The following is a 24185-nucleotide window of genomic DNA, read 5'->3' on the forward strand; positions in this document are numbered from 1 at the left end:
CTGAAGTGTCTTCATTTTCGAAATACACAGATATAACTATCTCCTCATAAGGTGTAAATCAGAGTGGAGAACATTTTTGAGCATGTGTCGTCAAACTGGCAATAACCTTCTATAAAACTCTGAAGTGCCATCATAACCTTCAGCAGAGATCACCATTGATTAATGGATCAGTAACAATGATCAACTTTAAAAAAGATAAATCCTGTGCTTAATTACATGTATTGTTGTCTATTAATAAAGGTGCAAGAGAGATTGAAATAAAGCATTTTAGAAATCCTTTTCAAAAGTTATCTTTTTAAAAGGTAATTGAAAAATAACAATTTAAAATAGTATTGTTATTGTACTGTTTATTATCCAAATACTAATGTGGACACCAGGTCTGTGAGGACTTTACAGTATTTCATCCAATGTCATGTTTTCTTGCAAATATCTAGCTAGTGCCAAGCCAGTGTGAGAGGTTTCCTGTAAAAACATCTCACTACCCTTGGGTTATAAAAAAATAATCATTTGACAAGATATTCATTAGGTATGTTCTTATGCTGGATGAGGTTTAAAGAATTGAGGGGCAGCACTGCATGCCATGTGCCAACAATACTTTTGTGCATGCCAATTTGAATACATGTGCCTGAGGCTCACCACCCCAGTCTATAATATTAATCAGTAAGAGATTTTAGACAAGGGAAAATTACTTTAATTCAAGCACAACCATGTTCGATTTTGTTTTTAAAAAAAAAAGTCAGTGAAAAGCCTCAGAATTCAGGGAACTTGATTTAATCTCAACCAGATACAAGGTATTTTTCTAAATAGAAATTAAATACTGAGAATGCATTTGCAGGAAGCAGCTTGACATAAGAACTTAACTAATCTCTCAAAATTGCATTTGCCTGCTGCAAAATTAGGGTTGCTCGCTCACCTCTTTCTTCATTTCTGGAGGACAGTTGGGCGTTGCTCTGGACAAGAAAGAAGGAAAATAGGTGTGTAGTGTAGATTCTGGTTTGGCTCCAAATGCCAATACTTTCAGCTTTGGATAAAGTTGGCGCAACTGATCCTGCAAACTAAAAAAATTTGGAAAGTGGTAGCAGATTATCAAACAATTACAATATTACTTCCCTGCTCACAAGCTGTTACACCACATAGGCCATGCTCTTAAATGTTATACAAAGATAGGGGCTGTGGACAATTCTGATTTGTTGGAGAATGGACATGAAAGCACAAAGGAACATCTGGAGAAATTTCTGAAACGCCCGTTCACTGCTGTCGTTACTGTGTGGTCAGGAACCTTTCGGAGGGTAGGCCTCAAAATCCCCGGCCTTGCCTGCTTTTGGCGACTGAGAAGGAGGTCGAATCGTTCACTCAGTACTCGATGTCAGAGAGCTGATCAGAGCTCGAAGTTTTCTGATGACTCAGAGTCAGGTTGTGGTCGGCATGGCCACAAGAAGAATTCTTAATTTCTTCCTTCTCCTGTCTGCATGAGATATGGGACATTTGAGAGACTTTGACCTTTACTGTGCTCATGGACTTCTTCATCAAGTTATGGTATTGTTGTTGCACTGTTTGTAACTATATGTTATAATTACATGGTTTTGTCAGTTTTTTCATTCTTGGTCTGTCCTGTGTTTTGTGATATCACAACGGAGGAAATAATGTATCATTTTTAATGCATGCATTACTAAATGACAATAAAAGAGGACTACATGTCTTCATAACCTAAAAAGATGCTCTGAAACAACACACCTTCTGAATAATATTTCTAACTCAGTGCTTTGATAGATATAAATCAGCTGAGAATACACTGCATTTATTTTACAAAGCAAAAAAGATTAACATTCTAATGTTGCAGTAAGGTATGTAATTTTTAGCTGTCTTTAAAAATGGTGCTGACGCATTTGTGACATTGTAAAGAACAGGGTTTGGGAAAGTAAAGTTCTCACATTTACCAATAATACCAGTAGTTAGTTTACTTTAAAATTCTGAAATCTTCCCATGTAATGTAATGGCATTAAGCCTAAACGTAGCTAGTCAAAGTACTTCATATGATATTTTCCCCCAGCCTAAGAAATAGCCACATACTAAAGCAAGTCAAAAGCAGTTTGATACATAAATGTTAAATTGAAAACTGCAGACTCCAGGATAAGATTAAAGATGGTGTGATCAAATACCATTCAGTATATTATTGAAGCTGAGCTGAATGTGTACCTATGAAAACAGCTCAGTTTGGCTGTCATATTTGTATCACATCATTTGAGAATCAGGCTGAATAAGTATTCAGTTTTACTCTCAGTACTAATTTCATCTGTGCACTTGTGTTGTTTGGGAAGAAATCTAATGAAGCACAATCTCAAAATCAACTTCAAACACAGAACATTCCCAGAAGCGGTCAGCTTTCAGACACTAGCATTGGATTCAAATTTCTAACTTACTTAGATGAAAGTGAGTTGTTTGGCATGTATGCGAAGTCCAGCAGTGGGAAAAAATCTTTTGGTCCAATTGTTCCAAATCCTTTGGACAAGTTAGAATGCATCCTAAAGCGCAATTACAGAGAGAAGATCAAAAGTTTAATCTGCAGCACAAGTGGGATAAATAATCAGGTAAACACCTGTCAAGTTCTCACTAATATCCCATTTTTCTAAATGACACTTTTCATTCTTAATTGTGATCGAGCAATGAAATGTGGGCTAGTTAAGACCACAACAGCAACTCAAATGCTCCACTAAAGCAACAGTTCTTTGTCTTAAGAATAAGAGCAAGTGTATATTCAACAGCAACTCACTGCATTGGCACACATGCTATTAAAAACACAAAAAAAAAATTGTCAAAAGATAATCTGCTTAATCTGAGGGTATACAACGTACTCCAACAGCATCAAATTGGGGAACCAACTGCATACAAGTTGCCCACTAGAGATATTGCAAAAAGAGCCACTGCCTACAAGTGTAAGATTTTTTAAAAAATCATCTACATTACAATCAGAGTAGTCTTGATTTCTAAAACAATTTATGCTGGAGATTTAAAAAGCAGCAATTTAAGACAAAGTAAAGAAAAACACTGCAGATGCTAGAAATCTAAGCCGAATCTGCAGATTGGGCAAACTAAAGGATCGTCAACCCAGAATATTAACAGTTACACACACCTCAGATGCTGCCTGATTACTTTCCAGCTTTGTTTACTATTACTACTTAAGGTGTACTGTCTTATCTGCCTTATTAATTCCATCTGTCTTTGCCCATTTTTAGTGCATTCTGTATACTATTGCAGTCTAATTTATATTTCCAGGTTTGGATTGCATTTGAATCAGAATTCAGCAAGTTACCCAATAGGCTACTGTTTTCACCTGCTCACAGACACCACATCAAAACACGACTCATGCCTGCAAATAAACATGACTTTTAGAATTAAGGCAAATCATCACTGACATCGGGCAAGCCATTTTAGAATGAAAATGTAAACACTTAAATCTTAATCTGAAAAGCAAACAAAGCTAGTTTTGTTAAGAAGCTCCACCAAAATTCTTGTTTAAAAAAACATGGCAGCTTAAAAAATTAGCTGCTGAGGTGCTTCACCACCACAGATGTGGGATGATTACTACGTGCTTATATATGAAAAATGCTATATTAGGGGAATAAAAACAAAGTATTTATTGAGTCTTCCTAATATTCAACTTAAGGGCAACACAGCCAACCCTATTAAGGTCTATAGTCTCCATTAAAGTTGATGAAACCCCTTTTTCCCCCCTGTTCAATAGTCTGTTTTGAGGCAGCCTTAATTCTGGTAGGACTGCCTTCAGGTATTTGACAATTCTCATTTCTCCAAAGTAAGCAAACCAGCTATCTTCTAAACTAAACTCATGCAGAGACTAAAAGCTTTCGTCAATTTAATTCTCATAAACTTACACAAAGGGACCTTGCATTGAGAGAACCCAACAAAAACAGCAGGACAGGGTAGATATGTTTTACATTTGAGAACTTAAAAAGTCACATGCTGAATCCTAAATTTATTCATCGGTTAGAAAGAGAAGCAACTCAAGTCTTTTGTCATTTAACTATATGGTTATATACACATGTATAATGTATATAGAAATGAGACATTTCTTTGAACCAGGGTGCAAAGCACAGTAGTACACATAACACACAATAACTTTTAAATGCAGGAATAAAATCTATAGATGAATCACACACAAAAGTACATTATATTAAATATTGTAAGGTGCAGAACAGATTAACCAGTGACACTTTGAGTATGATGTGGAAGGGAGTTCGGAAGCCTAATGGCCTGGGGGAAGAAACCTTCTCATTCCAACTGTTAATTGTTTTCATGCATCGTAGTCTCCTGCCCGATAATAGAAAGTCAAGGATGATGCTGGATGGATGGTTGGGATCCTTAATAATACTAAGAGCCCTGTGTATGCAGTGCTCCTGATAATTTTTCCCGATGGAGGGTAGGAAGACCCCTATGATCCTCTCAGCAGTTCTCAGTCCTTTGTAGGGAATTCTGGTCCAGTGCTCAACCGCTCCCACACCAGATGGAGATGCAACATGTCAAGACGCTCTCAACAGTGCTCCTGTAAAACACAGTTAGGATGTGGGCGGGGGAGGGGGGCGGTGGGAATGAGCCTTGCTTGTGTCAATCTTCTTAGGATGTGGAGGCGCTGCTGTGCCTTCTTGTTAAGGGAGGTGATATTAAGGGGACCAGGTGAGGTCATCCGTGATGTGAAATGCCAGGAACTCCAGGCACTTAACTCTCTCTTTGGAGAAGCCATGTATTCGCAGAGGGGGGTGGCTCATCTGCACTTTCCTGAAGTTCACAATTTTCTTTTGTCTTCTCCATGTTCAGGCTTCGGTTGTTCTTCTCAAACCAGTCCACCAGCCACTTCACTTCCTCTACATACTCTGTCTCGTCATTGTTCTCAATAAGGCAAACTTGATGACACCGTTTGAGCTGGACCCAGCAACACAGTCATACTTCAGCAGTATGAATAACAGTGCCGCCCACACAGACTGACTGTGACCTTACAGTTCCAAAGTCCAGTATCCAATTGCAGAGGGAAGTGTTCAGACCCAGCGAGGACAGTTTCCCCATCAGTTTCTGTGGTATGATGTTTATTCTTTACTGTACTGAATACATCTTGGACTCAAGACATACAATGACATTGTAATGTATTTTCAAAACTTATCACTTGATATTTATGTATACTCACATTAGCAGTCTATCCAAATAGCAGATTGCAAAAGCAGACAGTGCTTTGATGCCCAATACAGGAAGCATAATGTTAAGCCATACTAGAGTGGAAGAACAGAGTAGTTTTCAGATCAAACTATGTTGCAAAAGAAAGAATCGCCTGCACTAAATTTGCTTTAGATCTAATATATTTTGTTGTTATTACTTGAAAGGGACTGGACAAATGGGGGACAAATTTAGACAAAGATAATCAGTTTATTTAATGGGGTTTCAGATAAGAATTCCCAAAAAGTTGAAAATCAAAATATCAGAAACTCGAAATAAGATGTGTATAAAATATAGAAAATCAGAGTTGACTAGCATAAATGGCCAATTGTGCTGCAGACAGTTTCCAGGTTTTCTTTCCCCATTATTCTTGATAGCTTGGAGTCAATGGCCTGTCATTAGCAACACAAAAAGCATAAATGTGTTACTGAAACATGAACCCATTTGATCTCACTGTACAAGGGAACCTTAACTGATGAGAGATGTTGTGGCTTGGGTTAAGAAAAAGGAAGAAGCATTCATTGGATTTAGGTCAGGGATGAGTGAATTCCTTGATGACGATGAAAAGATTAAGAATGTATTTAAAAGAGGAGGGCAAAGAGAGAGTATGAAAATTATCGGGCAGGTAATGGTAAGGAAAATCCCAATAAGTTCTGTAGCTATATTAAAAGGGTGAGGGAGTAGGTCCCCTCAGAAATCAGTAAGGCTGCCCGCCTATGCCTCGAGCCCCAGGAGATGGGTGGAATTTTTTTTAAACAAACACTGCTCCTCGGTATTTACTGAAGAGAAAAATCACTATTGCTCAAGAAATAAAGGAAACAAGTGGAGATGTTTTAGAGATCATTTATATTACAAGACAGGACATATTTGCAGCTTTACAGTGCAGTAAAATAAGTAAATCCACAGAGCCTAATTGAGTGCATTCTCAGACTTTGTGGGAAGCTGAAGAATTGTAGAGACACCTACAGTATGTTAGACACTGATGAAGTTCTCAAAGCCTGGAGGGTGGCTAATGTTGGTCCATTGCTTAAGAGTAACAAGGACAAGCTGGGGAACTACAGGCTAGTCAGCCTGAGATCAGTAGTGGGGACATTACTGGAGGGAGTCCTCAGAGTCAGGGTCTAACGACATTTTAGACCACAAAATATAGGAGCAGGATAATGCCACTTGGCCCATCGAGTCTGCTCCACCATGCCAATACACACATACATACACACAGCTGCCCGGGGCAACAAATCCCACAGACTCACCACCCTCTAGCTAAAGAAATTTCTCCTCACCTCCATTCCAAAAGGACATTCCTCTGTTTTGAGGCTGTGACCTCTGGTCTTGGACACCATAGGAAGCATCCTCTCCACAGCCACTCTATCAAGGCCTTTCACCATTCAATAGCTTTCAATTTTGATAGACGAGTGATTAAGGAGTCAGTGTGACTTTATGTGAAAAGTCATGCTTGGTGTACCTTCTAAAGTTCTTTGAGGTAACCAAAAATTTAGACTTGATTAGGCAGTGGAAGTTGTCTATTTGGACCCAAACAAGGCCTTCAAGGTCTCACATGACAGGCTGATCTCCCAGGTGATGTCCCATGGAATCCAGGGAGAGCTAGTTCAGCAGATTCAAACTGGACACAGAGGTCGGAAGCAGAAAGTGGTGGCTGAAAGTTGTTTAGAGCTAGAACCAGAAGGCCTAAGTTATAGGGAGAGGTTTGCCAGGCTGTCGTTATTCCTAAGAAAATCAGAGAATGAGGGGACACCTTAGAAAAATGTTTAAAATTATGAGAGCAAATGATAAGATGGATGGCAACAGTCCAGAATTAGGGGGCATATTTAGGTGAGAGGGGAAAAGATTTAAAAGTATGAGGGGCAACTTTTTCCATGCTGGGGGTTGTGAGCATATGGAATGAGCTACCAGAGGACGTGGTTGAGGCAGGTACAATAGTAGCTATTCTAGTGCTTAACTGATACACGGAGGGGTAACGCTTGAGTAGGGGTTCATAATCTTTTTTATGCCATGAACTATTAAGCATGGACCCCAGGTTGGGAACCCCTGTTTTAGAGGGATACAAACTAAACACTGGAAACTGGGATCAGCTGGGTGGGGACTGTGGTCAGCATAGACTTGTTGGGCCTTTACTGGTGCTGTATGACTCCAGAAATATTCCTTTTCATCTACTCATCGTTTCCGTTACCTTCTCTGCTACTGAAAATTAATTCTATCCCCAGCTCCTTTCCCTGTACTGAATGGTTTGGGGCTTGAAATATTTTTTTTTTTTATTTTTTTTTTTTTACAAATGCTGCCTGATCTGCTGAGTGTTTCCAGTATTCTGAGTTCCTAGCAACATTAAAATAAACAGCAAAGCTTATAAACCAAGCTCCAGATAGAACAAATTAATAGTATTAAGCCAATCTTTTCCATTTTCACACTTCAGGTTAATTATGATTCCTTACCTTTCAATCCTTCAGCCAAATCTGTTCCTGCTTGCCCTAGAGCCCACATGATGGTAAGGCATTTAGCTGGTTTATTATATTGGGATCTCAGCATTTCTAGGTACTGAAAATTTTAAAATTCACTATTTTATATTTGCAATATAAATTAGAAGTTAAAGCACAAAGCTTTATAATTAAAACAAAATTGAATCTCTATTTGCCTTAAAACTTGATATTAATAACAAAATAATAAACATCACAACCTTATTACCCAAGGCCCCAAAGGTATTCACAATAGAAATCATTGAGTAAATGTTAAAAAGTATCACCCAACCTCCCAATGTTATAGTGCTATGAAGCAAAGCAAATTGAAACTTATTATACAAATTATTCCAAATGGCCACAAATCTATTACCATTTATTAAACAATTTTATAATACCCCAGAAATACTGCTCCCTAATTTTCCCCATTCATGCTATAAACAGCAGTGGATGTTCTGCAAGTGTATGCAGATCTTGAACTGGAACTTGTATTTACAATTCAACGGGTCAATTCCAGAAGATCTGCATATACTTTATAAACAATCACTTCCTATAATACTAATGCAATTTCATACTTTTCAAATCTTATGCAAATTTATTTAAAACTTGTCATTTATAATACATTAACCAAAATATGCCAGGAGGAAACAAAAAGCCCTTTATGTTATTTTGAAGCGAAAAGAAATGTCAGATGAGCCCAGGGGGGGGGGGGGGGGGGCGCAGATGCAGAGAGAGATAGGATGGAGAAGAAAAAAGTCAGGATTTATTCCACCATATCAAAACTAATGATCTAATGCTCAGATCATTGCTGAAATGAAACCCATCAACCAGCTCTTCAGAATTCTGATTCATCCAAGATTTCTCAAACAATTTCCATTATAACAGTCAAACATCAAATAGAATGATATTGTTTTTTTAAAAAACAGTGGGCAGATTAACCCAGATCTTCAACAATCAAATATGATAAAGATGGTGCAATCAATAAGAATTGGAGGAAAGAGTGAGGAAACAGCAATATGTTGTGTACTGAAAGTCAGTCAGTATACTTTATAGCATGTATAACTGAAGTTCCAGATATGCAATCGAGACAAAATGTGAGGCTGACACATGAAAAAAGTAACATTTGAACTAATTTGTGTGCATTCAAGGACATGTGGTCCAAAAATTGGCCAAAATATGTTTACATCCAATGGGAAAGCGAGGTGGAGTACCCTGAACAACAATTGAGGAATCAAAAAAAAGGAATCCTTTCGAGATGGCAGATATCAGCCAACGTGTCCTTAAAAGCATGGCTTTTCACCCACAAGGCAAAGTATTTAATAGGGTAAATAGCAACTTTAGTTTAACCAGTGCAAGACAACACATGTTGTACTCAGTCTCTTCCCATTTTTCCTCATTGAAGTCTATCTTAAACCTGTATTCTCTATGTTTATTAATGCTTTAACTAGTGGTTATAATAATAGATACATTTTGTTTAGATTTGCAATAAGACAAAACCAATTTTTCTTACCTTTCCTAAATTTGTTGTTGCAATTTTAGGTTTGTCTGTCAGAATAGCCTGAATACAAATTCTGTAGCCATGCAGAGATTCACCTGAAAGCAGCAAATTTATCTTCATTAAGTATTGGCTTTTTCATTTGAACGTGTATTACAAGGATGCTCGTCAGTTATGTCCATTGAACAATATATCACTGACCATCCATAACTACTCCATTCTATTTCTTACCAGTTCAGAATCATGTAAAATGACACTATCCTCTCAACCCGAATTCTGACCCAAGACCACAAACTCCACAATGTGATTAAATTAAACAACTCTACAAACTACAAGTTATATCATACATGGAACAGAATGTTTTCAGCCTGAAAATTTTCACTTAGTAATGCTTAGCCAAACATGCACTTGATAAAATCATGCCCTTACACAAGACTTGGGCATCATCTACAACCAGGCTGAAAAGTTACTTCCATCAGACCAATTTTCAGCCATCCAGTTCTCTAACAACCATAAACTTTCAAGGAGGTCACTTCTAAACAGGGCAAGATCTTCATAGCGAAAGGTAGGACCCTGGATAGCATTGTAAAACAGAGGAACCTTGGAGTACAAGTACATGGTTTCTTGAAAGAGATCACGGGTAGACAGGGTGATGAAGGGGGATTATTTCATGGATTGGAAAGGTTTAGAAAGAAAACAGGCTAAACATAAGCAAATGGCACTCGCTTATATGAGCAACATGGTCAGATTGGACAAGTTGAGCTAAATGGCCTGTTTCTGTGCTACGAGAGAAACCTGAGTTCCTGCAAACATTGGGGATCCTCCTGGTACTTGAATCTCTTGAACAAAGATTCAGGGTGATCTAATCTTCATTTCCTTGTGAGTGAAGCTCTAATATTTGTACAGTAATTCAAATATGGACTCCTTACCCAATCCTTCATCCACTAACCTTAATCAGTCTCAGCTACTGTCAGCACTACTTAAGGCATCATTGAAATACGCATGCATTAAGCTTTCTTAGCAAGGCCGTCAAAATCTGTACCCAGCACCACTCAGATTTAAACACCTGCCAACGTCTTACACCATAATTAGCATATAAATCTTCCTTTCTCTACTACAATTCTGTGATCCTCTACTGGAATCAAATACATTTTACTACATTTATTATAGTAGATCAAGGCAACAGTTACAGAATCAACTGTTGACCATATCAACAATATAAGCAAACTAGAGCATGAAGGCAAAAGTGAGGAGAAGCATTTCCTTGAAGTATGTAGAACATGCAAAGTATCAATTTAATAAAGAAGTAATTGAAATACTTCTATATTCAACTATAAAATTAGCACCATTTTAATGAGCAAAGAAGGGATCATATCCAAAGTTTAAAAATCAATAGCCTTAAAGCTTAAATCATTACAAGTTTCAGGACCAAAAGCATCAAGACCGATAAAAAGAAACATAACTCAAATTAAGGTTGTGTGATGGCTAAGTCTACAATGTGTAATGTAATTTTGCACAAAGACTTGATAAACAGGAGGCTACGTACGAAACATTTATGAAACACTGATTTTGAACTAAATTCATAAAGGTTCAGGTTGGACCATTGCGTTTGACCCAATATGACACCACTTACTACAAAATGTAAAATTCCTGAAATGGGTCTCAGCAACTACTTACCAGCAGCCTTGTCTTGTTCACGCAGCATTGTGTAAATACAGTGATCAAAAAAATGCTCCAAGCTGTCAGATGCTTTCCCCAGCAGTAATTTGATAATGTTCCTCAGCTCCTTACTTGTAAGGCAATATGGATAATCTGCAAAGTATTTAACAAAAAGGCAGCTGAAGTTAAAAACAGGTGTTCTTGCAACTACAAGACCAAACATCACGAAGCACCATCAAAACTGAAAAGATACGCTATTACACAGTAATTGTGACACTGCCATCAGTAAATCCATACACCTCTACACACTGCACCATTTTTAATCATCTCTACCGTAATCACGGAATCTCATTTCAATGGATGCTACAAGACAAGATTTGGGGTTTCTAAATGACAAACAAGGTCATTTACTATTCTGCAACCTCTGACCCTAAAGTACAATTGTCTACTGTTATTTCTTCAGATGAAGATTTCAAAATAAGTAATTCAGTTTTAAAATAGTATTTAAGCTTTCATACTTACCATGTCTATTACTCTACCATTATTTAATGCTCCTACAAGGGAAGCAAATCAGACTGCGGAAACTAAAGGGGTATCTCACTGCTGTCCACCGCAGGCAAGATTTTTGCCCGCATTCTCCTGAACAGACTTGTCACTGTCTCGGAAAGGAGCCTCCCAGAGGTGTAGTGTGGCTTTCGGCCAGAACAGAGTACAGTAGACAGGATATTTGCCGTGAGTTAACTCCAGGAGAAGTGCATCAAGCAGAACAAGCTGCTCTGTCTTCATTGACCTGACAAAGGCATTTGACACTGTAAACAGGGAGGCTCTCCAGATCATCCTGAGATGTTACGGATGCCCGAGGAAATTCGGGAAGATGATTCAGCTGCTCCACAATGGAATGACAGGACAGGTCCTTTGCAGTGGTGATACGTCAGCTGCATTTGCCACTTCCAATGGGGCGAAGCAGGGCTGTGTACTAGTCCCAGTCCTGTTCAATCTGTTCTTCACTTGTATGTTGTCACGTGCTGTCCAAGGTCTGAGGGAGGGAGTGTACATCAGGTACCGATTGGGCGGCTCTCTTTGACCTTCACCGTTTGAACGCACGGAGAAAGTGCCTCCGTACAGTCATTCAAGAAACCCTCTTTGCTGATGACTGTGTGCTCCTGGCACACAAAGACAGTGATCTACAGTTCACGCTGAACAAATTCTCAGATGCTGCTACACCCTTTAGCCTGACTATCAGCCTGAACAAGACTGAAGTACTTCACCAACCCGTGCCAAACACCAACCCCATAGAACCAAAAATCACTGTTGACGACACCCAGCTGACAAATGTAAACAGCTTCAAATACTTGGGAAGCATCATCCAGTGATGGGTCTTTTGACAAAGAAATTGACTCCAAGATCAGCAAGGCCAGCCAGGCTCTGGGGAGGCTGCATACCAGGGTGCTCAATCAGCACAACGTCCACAGCTCCACAAAGCTGAAAGTCTACAGAGCTGTGGTCATCCCTTCCCTCCTATATGAATGTGAGACCTGGACTCTGTACCAACGACACATCAAACAACTGGAGAAATTTCACGTGTGCCTTCCGCTCCACCCTTGGCAAGACCATGTCTCCAATCTGGAGGTCTTGGATCACACGGAGTCCACCAGCATTGAGACCCTGATCATCAGAGCCCAGATGCAGTGGGTGGGACACGTCATCAGAATGGACGACCACCGTATGCCTTGCCAGCTGCTCTATGGTGAACTGGAGACCGGAAAGAGACCTCAAAGTCGTCCACACAAGCGCTACAAAGACGCTGTGAAGGAAACCCTACGCTACTGTGACATCAGCCAAGGGAAGTAGAAGCTGTGGCTGCTGACAGAACCTGCTGGTGAGCCCTATGCTATGAAGCCTACACAAGTTTTGAAGACAGGCGCTGCCAAAAACTGATGGAAAACCGTGAGCGGCGTCACAAAACAGCAGCCACAATTATTACAACAACGGATTTCCAGTGCCCCCATTGTGCTAGACTCTGCGCTTCCAGACTGGGACTCCAGAGCCACCTCCGTGTCTACAGATGAACTGTACAACAGCGTGTCTTCTTCGAATCCAAAGGACTACCACTACCTATTTAATGCTCCTACGTGCTAAATAAAAAGATTAACAATTCTGCTATCACTATGTTGCAATGTGAATGGCTGCTCACTTAGCTAAATGATAGCACAGGCACTGGATGGCAGGTTTTGTTTTGAACTAACATCTTAAAATTAGGTATCAACAAAAGGATGCCTGGGCCACATAAACAGGTAGATCACAGTTTGATAACTCTTTCCCAGACTAGTGCCAGGTATTGACTAAATTCTGAGTCAAAGTGAAACTGTTCAATTTTAATCAATTATAACATGCTGATTAAGGGGCCTGCCACTATTGACTGTCGGTCAATGGAGCAAAACACATAGTAGCCAATGAAAAAACAACCACCATTGCACCAACACCTTTAAAAGAACACCCAATATTTACAGTGGAGTATAGAACTGTGTCAACAACAAAAAGGAACTGATATCAGCAACGGACTAGATTTGTTACCACCATGGAAAATAAAATTACAATTGCTCATTTTTAAAAAAATCATTGACCTCCCCATTCTCCAAACAGTTTCTGGAGAAGGGGAAGAATTGATAATCCAGCACTAAAAGCATCAATTTCAATAACATTCCATCTTAATGTCTAATTAGAAGTTTTAAATAGTCAAAATTTAAACTACCAGCTCCTGAAAGGAAACAATGGTCATAGTAATATGGTGGTACTTTCAAAGCTCTGTTTAAGGAGAGCTAGCAACAAGAGCATATTGCGTGCATAAATCAGGAGTAAATTAGCATACAAAAGCTTGATAGAACACCAGGCTGAGTGGTGCCATAACAACAACCTCTTGTTCTGTGTCAGTAAAATGAAAGAGCTGATTACTGACTTCAGGAAAACCAAGCAGATTCTTGGAGAGGGTCAGCTGCTTCAAATTCCTGGGTGTAAACATATCAATGACCTGCCCTGGGTCCAGCACATAGATGCAATTACAAGACAGGCACACTAGCATCATTACTTTTTTAGAAGGTCAAGGAGGTTCAGCTTGTGACTGAACACCAAGTTTTAAATATCCTGACTGCATGGAACAGAACAAACTGTGGAGTGGTGGAGTCAGCCTGATACATCACAGGCACATCCCTCCCCGCAATCAGCGGTATCCACACAAGACATTGCCTCAGGGTGGCAACATCCAACAAAGATCACCATCATCCAGGCTGTACCACCGTCTCACAGGAAGTACAGAAGCCTTAAGTGCCATACTACCAGATCCAAGAAAAAGCTACTTACCTTCAACCATTTAGTTCTTAAACCGTAACCACTACACTGACTACCTGGCACTATCATTTACTGATTTTTTTTGGTTGTAAATGAATTCTCTCTTGTAAAAAAGTGTATAATTTGCATTTCTTGTGAATCCTGCTTATATGTTATGTGCCTATAATGCTGCTGCCAAGTTTTTCATTGCACATGTGCATATGACAAGCCACTTGGCAGACTTTTTAAAAAAAAGCAAAGATCCTTTTTATTTCATGTACTAGATACCCTACAATCCATAACATGGCTACAAAGCATGTTAATTGACAGGTTAATTGGAAATACTGAATATATATTGATACATATGCATACTAATAGACACCTAATAAATAAGGAGTACAACTGACCATAAGAATACTGACTGAGGGTGGGCTCAGATTCCGGTGCCTGCAGTTTATAATTTAAGTAACCAGCCAAATCCTTCACCCAGACAGATGGGTTCCCAGGAAACAAGTCCTGACTTTTATCCATTTGCTCCTGAAGTTCTTTCAAATCAAGCTGCAGAAAAAAAAAAATTGCATGTTAGATATTCAACTTCAATTAATACGGCAGAAAAATTGTATAATATTGTGTTTTGGTTTTCCAAGAGAAGAAATACTGTGTAGTAATAATTAATAGATGAAGAAAAATGTTTTTTTAAGTTGACAAATACTAAGGTCTTTCAAGGAAGGATAGAATATATCACTTAGCAAATTCTGAAAATGTGCAGCCTATGGTAAATTTAGAGCCTTCAAATACAACAATTAACATGCCATACAGAAAGCAAATCAATGGCTAATTTATTTCTGATAATTATATACAAAGCCCTGGAATTCAGAATGTCAGAGACAATCAAATTGCTCCTTAACAGCAGTGGGAAATAAGTTACTTGTCACATCTAGAAATTTCCACTTGCTGCGAGTGTAGGTTCAGAAAATATGGCCAGCATGCAAATACTGATACATGTTTGGACCTTTTACGTAAATGGAAGTCAATTCTAGGCTAATAGCTCATTTGAAAATCTTGGGATTTTTATCAACTAAAGGTTGTAAAGAGATAATCTGTGAATCTGAATGAGCTCAAGGGGCTAAAGACCATTTCTGTTCCCATGTGATAGTGATTGTGTCAACTATGTTTGAAGTACAGAAAATAATTTCTATTGTATTCCATAGAAGCTGAAAAATAAATATTTTTCATAACTGTAGATATTAATTTTTGTACAACGCAAGATTTCAACACTTTCACCAAAACCAGTTTAAGAGAACTCCAACATATTACACTGAAAGGCAAAACAAAATAGAAAATATAGAAAACAAGTATTTGAATACGTACAGCTTTAACAGCCGCCTCTAAAGAAGGAAATATCTTGTGTTTCGGTCCACTATCACCACTAGATTTCTTGACCATCTTTCCCCCAGAGGCTGGTTTCTGCTGTGGTTGCTCAGTTGATATGGGAGGAACTTGCTCTTTGTTCTGCTTCTTTCCCATTTTCTCAAATCCAAGTTCAAAGAGGGTTTCAGAAGGTTTCAAAGGAGCTTTTTAAAAAAAGTAATGTCAAATAGTTCTGCTTTCACAAAGAAATACTAAAATTACATTTCAACATTTGCTTAATATATGAACTTGGGTGTACAAGACAATTTCCAAATATACACTTGACCAAGCTCAGAAGCATACGAATTGATTGTGAGGATAGAACATGCCTGAACTTTACCAGATTTCATGGTGTCTTGAGCTTTAGAAATGAAAAACTCATGTCAATGTCGTCAGAAATCCATTGAAAGGACCATAAGATATTAGAGCAAATTTAGGCCATACGGCCCACCGAGTCTGCTCCGCCATTTCAACATGGCTGATCCATTTCCCTCTCAACCCCAATCTCCTGCCTTCATGCCCTAACTAAGAATCTACCTACCCTAAATATCCCAATGGTCTCCACAGCCACCTGTGGCAACAAATTCCACAGATTCACCACTCTCGCACTAAAGAAAATCCTCATCTCTGTTCTAAATGGATGCCCCTCTATTCTGAGGCTGTGTTCTCTGGTCCTAAACCTCCCCAAACTAAAATTCACATCCACTCTATCAAGGTCCTTCAACATTTGATAGGCCGGGGGATCTCACTGGAACTTCATTCTTCTGAATTCTAGCGAGTACAGGTCCAGAACCAAACAGTCCTCATATGGTAACCATTTCATACCCGAAATCATTCTCATGAACGTCCTCTGAAACCTATCCAATGTCAGCTTATCCATTCTTACACAAGGGGCCTAAAACTGCTCACAATACTCCAAAGGCGGCCTTACCAGTGCCTTATAAAACCTCAGCACCACATCCTTGCTTTTGCCATCCTTACCATCATCTCAACCTGCAAGTTAACCTTTAGGGAATCCTGCACAAGCTCTTCCAAGTCCCTTTGCACCTCAGATTTTTGAATTCTCTCCATTTAGAAAATTGTCTACACCTTTATTTCTTCTACCAAACTGCATGAAGTCCTTCTACAGCCACCCTGCTTCCTCAGCACTACCTGCCTCTCCACCCACCTTTATATCATCCACAAACTTGGACACAAAGCCATCAATTCCATCATCCAAGTCACTGAGGTAAAACATAAAAAGCAGTCTTACCAGGAACCATTGTAGACCACTAGTCACTGGCAGCCAACCAAAAAAGTTTCCCTTTATTCCTACTCTCTGCTTCCTGCTAATCAGCCAGGAATGCTAGTATTCCTCCAGCAATACCATGGGCTCTTAACATGTTAAGCAGCTTCATATGTGGACCTTCCAAAAATTCAAGGACACAACTCCACCGATTCTCATTTGTATATTCTGCTTGTTATTTCTTCAAAGAATCCCAACAGATTTGTCAGGCAAGATTTCCCTCAAGAAACCCATGCTGACTACAGCCTATTTTACCATTTGCTTCCAAGTACCCTGAAACCACATCATACCAGATCCTTAACAATCAACTCCAATATTTCGTAACCACTGAGGTCAGTCTAACTGGCCTATAATTTCCTTTCTTCTGCCTCTCTCCCTTCTTAAAGAGTGGAGTGACAATTGCAATTTTCCAGACCTCAGGAACCATACTAGACACTATTGATTCTTGAAAGAACTAATGCTTCCACAATCTCTTCAACCACCCCTTTCAGAACCCTGGAGTGAAGACCATGTGGTCCAGGTGATTTCTACCTTTAGACCTTTCAGTTTCCCAAGCACCCTCTCCCCAGTAATAGCCACTTCTCAGAACCATTTTCTACATGCATTTTCCTGAGACTTCAAATTCAGAGTACATGTCCTACCCGAGTTAAGCACAGTTCTGTTCCTGTGAAAGTCACACAGTTATTAAGTGTGAACATTTACCAAGCTCTGTTTATGCCTGGTAGTTGTTTTGTCAATGCTGGACAAAACAATGAAACCAGAGTTTATCATTTTAATCCTACCCTTTGTATACTTAATCCTAGCTTTTAAAATTAGGTGAGACACGTTGTCTTGAGCACATTGCTATTAGTATTACTTGAGCAACATTTAAAAGTTTACTTCATTACTCATACAGACACAGAGTACTGCATGCAGTACAGATCATTTGTTTGGTGGGGCAACTATTCTCTAGCCATGGTGCCCTCAGGATATCATTGTATTTTGTGAGTCAGTAAAACATTTCCCCTTTGATCTCTTATCAGGGTTCCCTATTGCCACACTCCCAAACGCTGATGCTTTGCCAACATAGTTCCCTCTAAGCTGTGTGCGTGCACACACGTTTTTCAACCAGCGCACAAAGGAAATTAATGTGCACACAAAAGGTTTATTTACCTAAAATAATGTAGTTAATAATTATACTTATTGAAAATAATCTTTTAGCTAACTGTTTCTGTTAACTACTTAGTCGTTTTTTTCAAATACCACAATGCACGTCACTAATTTACGTCACCTCGCCTATCCTGGTTTGTACAGCTGCTTCACGGCAGCAGCTGTGTTTAGCGGACAGTGTTCATATCGTAAAGTTTACGAAGATCTGTTTCAAATAGCTTACTAAGTTTTTATTGGAAAAAATATTGATTCACTGTGTCAAATTCAAAAGAAGCGAAGGGCGTGAAGCGCAAAAGAACTACAAATATGTTTAAAGTTGAATGGCTTAACAAAATAGCAGAAACTGGTACACCGAAAGCTCATGAGGTCATGAACGTTCAGCTACGAGAAATATTTATGTATGATTCGGAAACTGGAGTTATCTGTTTGTATTGTCGTGATGCAAAAGTTGCTGGAGAATTTGCTGGTGGAAAGAAGTGGGATGATATTTGGAAACTTGACTTTTTGAAGCATCATTTGGCAAGTAAGTCGCATTTGGACGGTGTACAAAAGCTCAGGCAACAGAACCCGCCATTAACTGTTACAGGAGTGCTATGCATGTTACGGTTGAGTGCAGATGAGCGAAGCGAAAACGATCAAACCCAGAGGAGATCAAAGTTGAGGTACAAGTATGGTCAGCTTTTGATTTCTCTGCAATTATAGATTGTGACTTCACATTTGGCGGTGAACAAGTTAATGCCTGATGTCTAAAATATCATGATTTTATAGCTGAAAATATTGTAATAGACAGTTTAATGAATTCAAATTTTCGTGCAAGAAAAAATTAAATCCAAACCAATTTCAAACTTTGCTCAAATGGTGGCATTTGTACTTCAAAATGAACAGTTTTGCGACCTTGTACAGTTGATGGACATTGGGGGAACTTTTCTTGCGTCTAGTGCAGACTGTGAGCGAGGTTTTAGCCTAATGAATCAACTCAAAAACAAGCTGAGAAACCGTTTAGGTGAATGTCATTTGGATATGTTAATGAGAATCAAAAACTATCAATGGGATGGAAGTTCTATGAGTTTACAAAGAATGGGTAAATGCCAAAGACAGGAAAGAGAAAAAATAATTGAGTGACTTAAATATGATAAAAATTAAATATCTCCAACCTGATGGCATGAACATTGACATCCCTAACTTCCGTTTATGCCCCCCTCCCCTTCGTACCCCATACCTTATTTATATTTTTTCTTTCCCCCTTTCCCCCCCTTTTTCTCCCTCTGTCCCTCTCACTATAACTCCTTGCCCATCCTCTGGGCTTTCCCCCCTCCCCCTTTCTTTCTCCCTAGGCCTTCCATCCCATGATCCTCTCCCTTCTCCAGCCTCGTATCCCTTTTGCCAATCAATTTTCCAGCTCTTAGCTCCATCCCTCCCCCTCCTGTCTTCTCCTATCATTTCGGATCTCCCCCTCCCCCTTTCAAATCTCTTACTATCTTTTCTTTCAGTTAGTCCTGACGAAGGATCTCAGCCCGAAACGTCAACTGTACCTCTTCCTATAGATGCTGCCTGGCCTGCTGTGCTCACCAGCATTTTTTGTGTGTATGGCTTAAATATGTATGTTATTTTGTTATTCTATGCAGTTTTATGTCAAATATTTTGTAAACCTACATAAACTGTCCCATGTGTGCATTCAGTGTGTACATACTTTTGTCACAGGAAAACAATTTGCACAACATAAGATTTTTACGCACACTGACTACTAAAAATTAGAGGGAACATTGTTTGCCAATGGACATGCTCTGCTTGAGTGATAATTATCGTTGCTCTATATTGTTAATTCTGTTTATGAACAGAATATATCAGATTCATAACTATTTGCAAATCAGATCTCAATATTGGAGACATCTGCATGAACAAGAAAAAAAATCAAAACACCTGATGAATTATCTCCCACAAGAGCTATAGTTAATGCAGTCTATACTAAAACACAGGCCAGCCATTCTTTTATCAACACATCATAGTACTTCACCCCTAACTTTTAACAAAAAGGAACATTAAAAAACTGCTTCCATTACTCAATTGTCTTCAGTCACATAAACTGAACTACATTTTAAAATTTATCCCAACATTTCAAACCTTTATATCACCTTTCCATACATCAATTCATTAATTTGAGCATCTGCCCAATCTGTTGTCATGTAATTTTGATCCTGAGCATCAGCAGTTTTTTTTTTAAAACTTTCTTCACTAGAGGTAGCTATGTAGAAGATACCTTCTCCCTCAGGACTTCATAACCGCCAATGCTTTCAATTTTGCGTGGAAGCATACCAAGATTTATTAAGACATACAAAATCAGTAACATCAAATTACTTTTTATTAAGATTAGCCATGGGCTCCTTACAGACAGGGGCAAGGGAAATTATAGCAGGGAAGAAGAAAAAAATTAGTTGGTGAATATTTTGTCTATTTTCACAGAAAACAAAACCCACTGAAGAATCTGGGGCCCAGTGATAAAAAGGCCAAAGGAAGCTAGCACGACCTAAAAAAAAGTAGAATGATGAATCTTACAAATGCAAGGGAGACAGTGATTTGCATCCTAGAGTTTTGAAAGATGGATATTTAAAGATACTTTAGTTGCATTGATTCTAGAACTGTTGTTATGGATTGGAGGTGGCAAGTGCAATCCCACTACAGGTTTCCCCTGCCATCTGAAGGTAGAGCGTTCCTATGAAACGGTTCATAAGCCGAAATGTCGTAAAGCGAAGAAGCAATTACCATTTATATGGGAAAATTTTGTGAGCATTCACAGACCCAAAAATAACCTACCAAATCATGCCAAATAACACATAAAACCTAAAATAACAGTAACATATAGTAAAAGCAGGAATGATATGATAAATACACGGCCTATATAAAGTAGAAATACTTTCCCACAATCATTGCCGGCACTGTTCCCCGAAGCAAAAATCTCACGCAAGCGCTCTGGGCAGAAAATCTCACACAAGCGTTGTTGGCAAAAACACTCTCTCCAGTAACTTTTAAGCTATGAAGCTGCCAAACTATACCAAATAACACGTAAAAATACACAGCCTATATAAAGTAGAAATAATGTATGTACAGTGTAGTATCACCCACTGGAATTGGGAAAGCGCTGAGCACACTAATGGTGGTGTGTTAGACTGAGTCGTCGCAGGCTGGGGCGGTGCAGTGGTCCCCACCCTCCAGACCGCCGACCGATACATTGCTGCGAAGCATGCAGCCGTAGCCGGGAGGCACACAGCACATCTTTAAGAAAAAAGCTGAAATAAACATGCTAATTAATTACGTGCCACCCGACACGCAATTGTCGGGCCAGATCAGTGCTCATTGCTGATTGCGTTGCCTCTGATCTGGGCCGACAATTACGTGTCGGGCAGCACCTAATTAATTAGCATGTTTATTTCGGCTTTCTTCTTAAAGATGTGCTGTGTGCCTCCCGGCTACCGCAGCATTCTCCGCAAATCGGTATTTGTCTGTGGCCCGGGGGTTGGGGTGGTGGGACACTGGGGTGTCATCTCATCGTCGATCAGGGCAGGCAGCTCATCTTCTCCTATGACTGCCTGCTTCGATGTCGAAGGTCGAGGTTCATCGTCTGCTGTGGCTGATGTGGAAGGCTTGCTTAGCTGCTGAGTCTTGCGCATTTTTCTATCATACAGTTCTTTGTAAGCACTCAAACCATCCAGCAAATACCCCCTAAACCTACGTACCTTTTCAAAATTAAAGTTGTGGTCATGGGATGCCAAAACCTCTTCAACATCATCTTCGTCAGCTTCCACAAGCCAAAGTCACTTTGTCCTTGCTTCATTCACCACGATCGAAACGCTTAATTATGTCCAGTTTTACGCTAAGTGTAACACCTTTACGAGCTCTTTCAGGCTTTTCCGATACCATAGAACTCATCTTGCTAACGGCTGCTCACAGGCAAGTGTTAAAGCAATGCCATTCCGAATCCGGGGGAGAGCGGCTGCTTGGGGAACACGCTGATTTTTTTCGTAACAGTGAAAACACCTTCTGTTAGCGAAAACAGGGTACTACTGTAGGTCTTTCGTAACAGTGAGGTTTCGTAAAGTGAACGTTTGAAAAGCGGGGAACACCTGTATTTAAGAAAGGAGGAACCCGTACCAAACACTGGTAGTGAAAATGATGGAAACTATGATAAAATAGCAAAATACCTGAAAAAGATAATCTTTGGAGACAATACACAAATTGCTGGTGAACGTAGCAGGCCAGGCAGCATCTCTAGGAAGAGATACAGTCGACATTTCAGGCCGAGACCCTTCGTCAGGACTAACTGAAGGAAGAGCTAGTAAGAGATTTGAAAGTGGGAGGGGGAAGGGGAGATCTGAAATGATAGGAGAAGACAGGAGGGGGAGGGATGAAGCTAAGAGCTGGACAGTTGATTGGCAAAAGGGATACACGAGGATCATGGGATGGGGGGGCCGAGGGAGAAAGAAAGATGGGGGGGGGAACCCAGAGGATGGGCAAGGAGTATAGCGAGATGGACGGAGGGAGAAAAAGAGAGAAAAATATATATATAATAATAAATAACAGATGGGGTATGAAGGGGAGGTGGGGCATTAACGGAAGTTAGAGAAGTCAATGTTCATGCCATCAGGTTGGAGGCTACCCAGGTGGAATATAAGGTGTTGTTCCTCCAACCTGAGTGTGGCTGTATCTTGACAATACAGGAGGTCGTGGATAGACATATCAGAATGGGAATGGGACGTGGAATTAAAATGGACGGCCACTGGGAGATGGCATGAACATTGACTTCTCGAACATTGACTTCTCTAACTTCCGTTAATGCCCCACCTCCCCTTCATACCCCATCCGTTATTTATTATTATTACATATAATTTTTTTCTCTTTTTCTCCCTCCGTCCATCTCACTGTACTCCTTGCCCATCCTCTGGGTTCCCCTCTCCCCCTTTCTTTCTCCCTAGGCCTCCCATCCCATGATCCTCTTGTATCCCTTTTGCCAATCAACTGTCCAGCTCTTGGCTCCATCCCTCCCCCTCCTGTCTTCTCCTATCATTTTGCATCTCACCCTCCCCCTTTCAAATCTCTTACTAGTTCTTCTTTCAATTAGTCCTGACGAAGGGTCTCGGCCCGAAACGTTGACTGTACCTCTTCCTAGAGATGCTGCCTGGCCTGCTGCGTTCACCAGCAACTTTTATGTGTGTTGTTTGAAATTCCAGCATCTACAGATTTCCTCGTGTCTGCGTGAGGAAATGACATTTCTTCAGTTAGGAAGTATTGAACTTTGGGAATTTTTTACACTGGAGAAGTGTGAAAGTTCAGTCATTGTGTTCGTTCAGAACAGTTAGTAAATAGCTGGACATGAAGAAAATCAAGGGATGTGAAGATGGTGCAGGGAAAAGGCACTGAAGTACAAGACTGGGCAGTACAATGCTGCCTCGCAGCGCCAGCCAGAACTTCCATTGCTGTTTGTGGAGTTTGCATATTCTCCCTGTGACTGTGAGAGTTTTCAACAGGTGCTTGTTTCCACCCACCTCCAGTAAAGATAGTGCTGGCACTATCAAGGTCACAGCTCAAGGTTTTAAGAACGGAGAGTGGAGTTGGGCGTCAGGTTAGGGCAAGGGAGAGGGATATGGAGGAGTTACAGGTCAGGTTGGAGTCTAGGCTTCTGCTCTGTGCTTGAAGGCCAGTGATGTGGACATGCAAGGAAGGACACCCATAGTCAGATCAGCAGGTGTTGGTTATTAACACAACACAAATGTGGCATTTCATTGTATGTTTTGATGCACATGTGATAAATAAATCTGTATCTAATTTAATCATCCCAAAGACATGCAACTTGGTAGGTTATTTAGCCATTGTAAAATTACCCCAAATGTATATGCGAGTGGGAGGGAAGTAATTGATGAGATTCAGAGTGCATAGATAGAAAGAGGAAAATCAGTAGGGGAATTTGAGCCAGCAGACAGTAAATAGGCTAAATGGTCTCATATGTGAGAGAAAAAAAATGGATAATGAACGGCAAAACAAGTTCAAAGGACTAAATATCCTGCTAGTTACATTACACAAGTCAGTGAATCTTTTGCCAAATGAATAACTCAACAATAGAGATGATGCTATTTCAATGTTTAAGTCGCACTGGCCTAAAAAGTTACAAACTCCATTACTTTGC

General features: G+C 39.8%; 1 protein-coding gene across 2 annotated transcripts in view; it reads right to left on the reverse strand.

Moving 5' to 3' along the window:
• Positions 1-24185, reverse strand: part of tmem214 (transmembrane protein 214) — a 40360-nt gene that overhangs the window by 14508 nt on the left and 1667 nt on the right. Inside the window, exons 2-9 of one of the 2 annotated variants that reach the window (XM_072251355.1) lie at positions 15538-15740; positions 14574-14724; positions 10861-10995; positions 9199-9281; positions 7668-7770; positions 5195-5276; positions 2421-2522; positions 914-1055 (exon numbers count right to left, since the gene is read on the reverse strand). In XM_072251355.1, coding sequence (XP_072107456.1) covers positions 914-1055; positions 2421-2522; positions 5195-5276; positions 7668-7770; positions 9199-9281; positions 10861-10995; positions 14574-14724; positions 15538-15740 — 1001 coding nt within the window. The remainder of the gene's footprint in view (positions 1-913; positions 1056-2420; positions 2523-5194; positions 5277-7667; positions 7771-9198; positions 9282-10860; positions 10996-14573; positions 14725-15537; positions 15741-24185) is intronic. The other variant, XM_072251356.1, reaches the window with a different exon arrangement.

The sequence above is a fragment of the Mobula birostris genome, chromosome 2 (assembly GCF_030028105.1).
Source record: "Mobula birostris isolate sMobBir1 chromosome 2, sMobBir1.hap1, whole genome shotgun sequence".
Taxonomy (NCBI): domain Eukaryota; kingdom Metazoa; phylum Chordata; class Chondrichthyes; order Myliobatiformes; family Myliobatidae; genus Mobula; species Mobula birostris.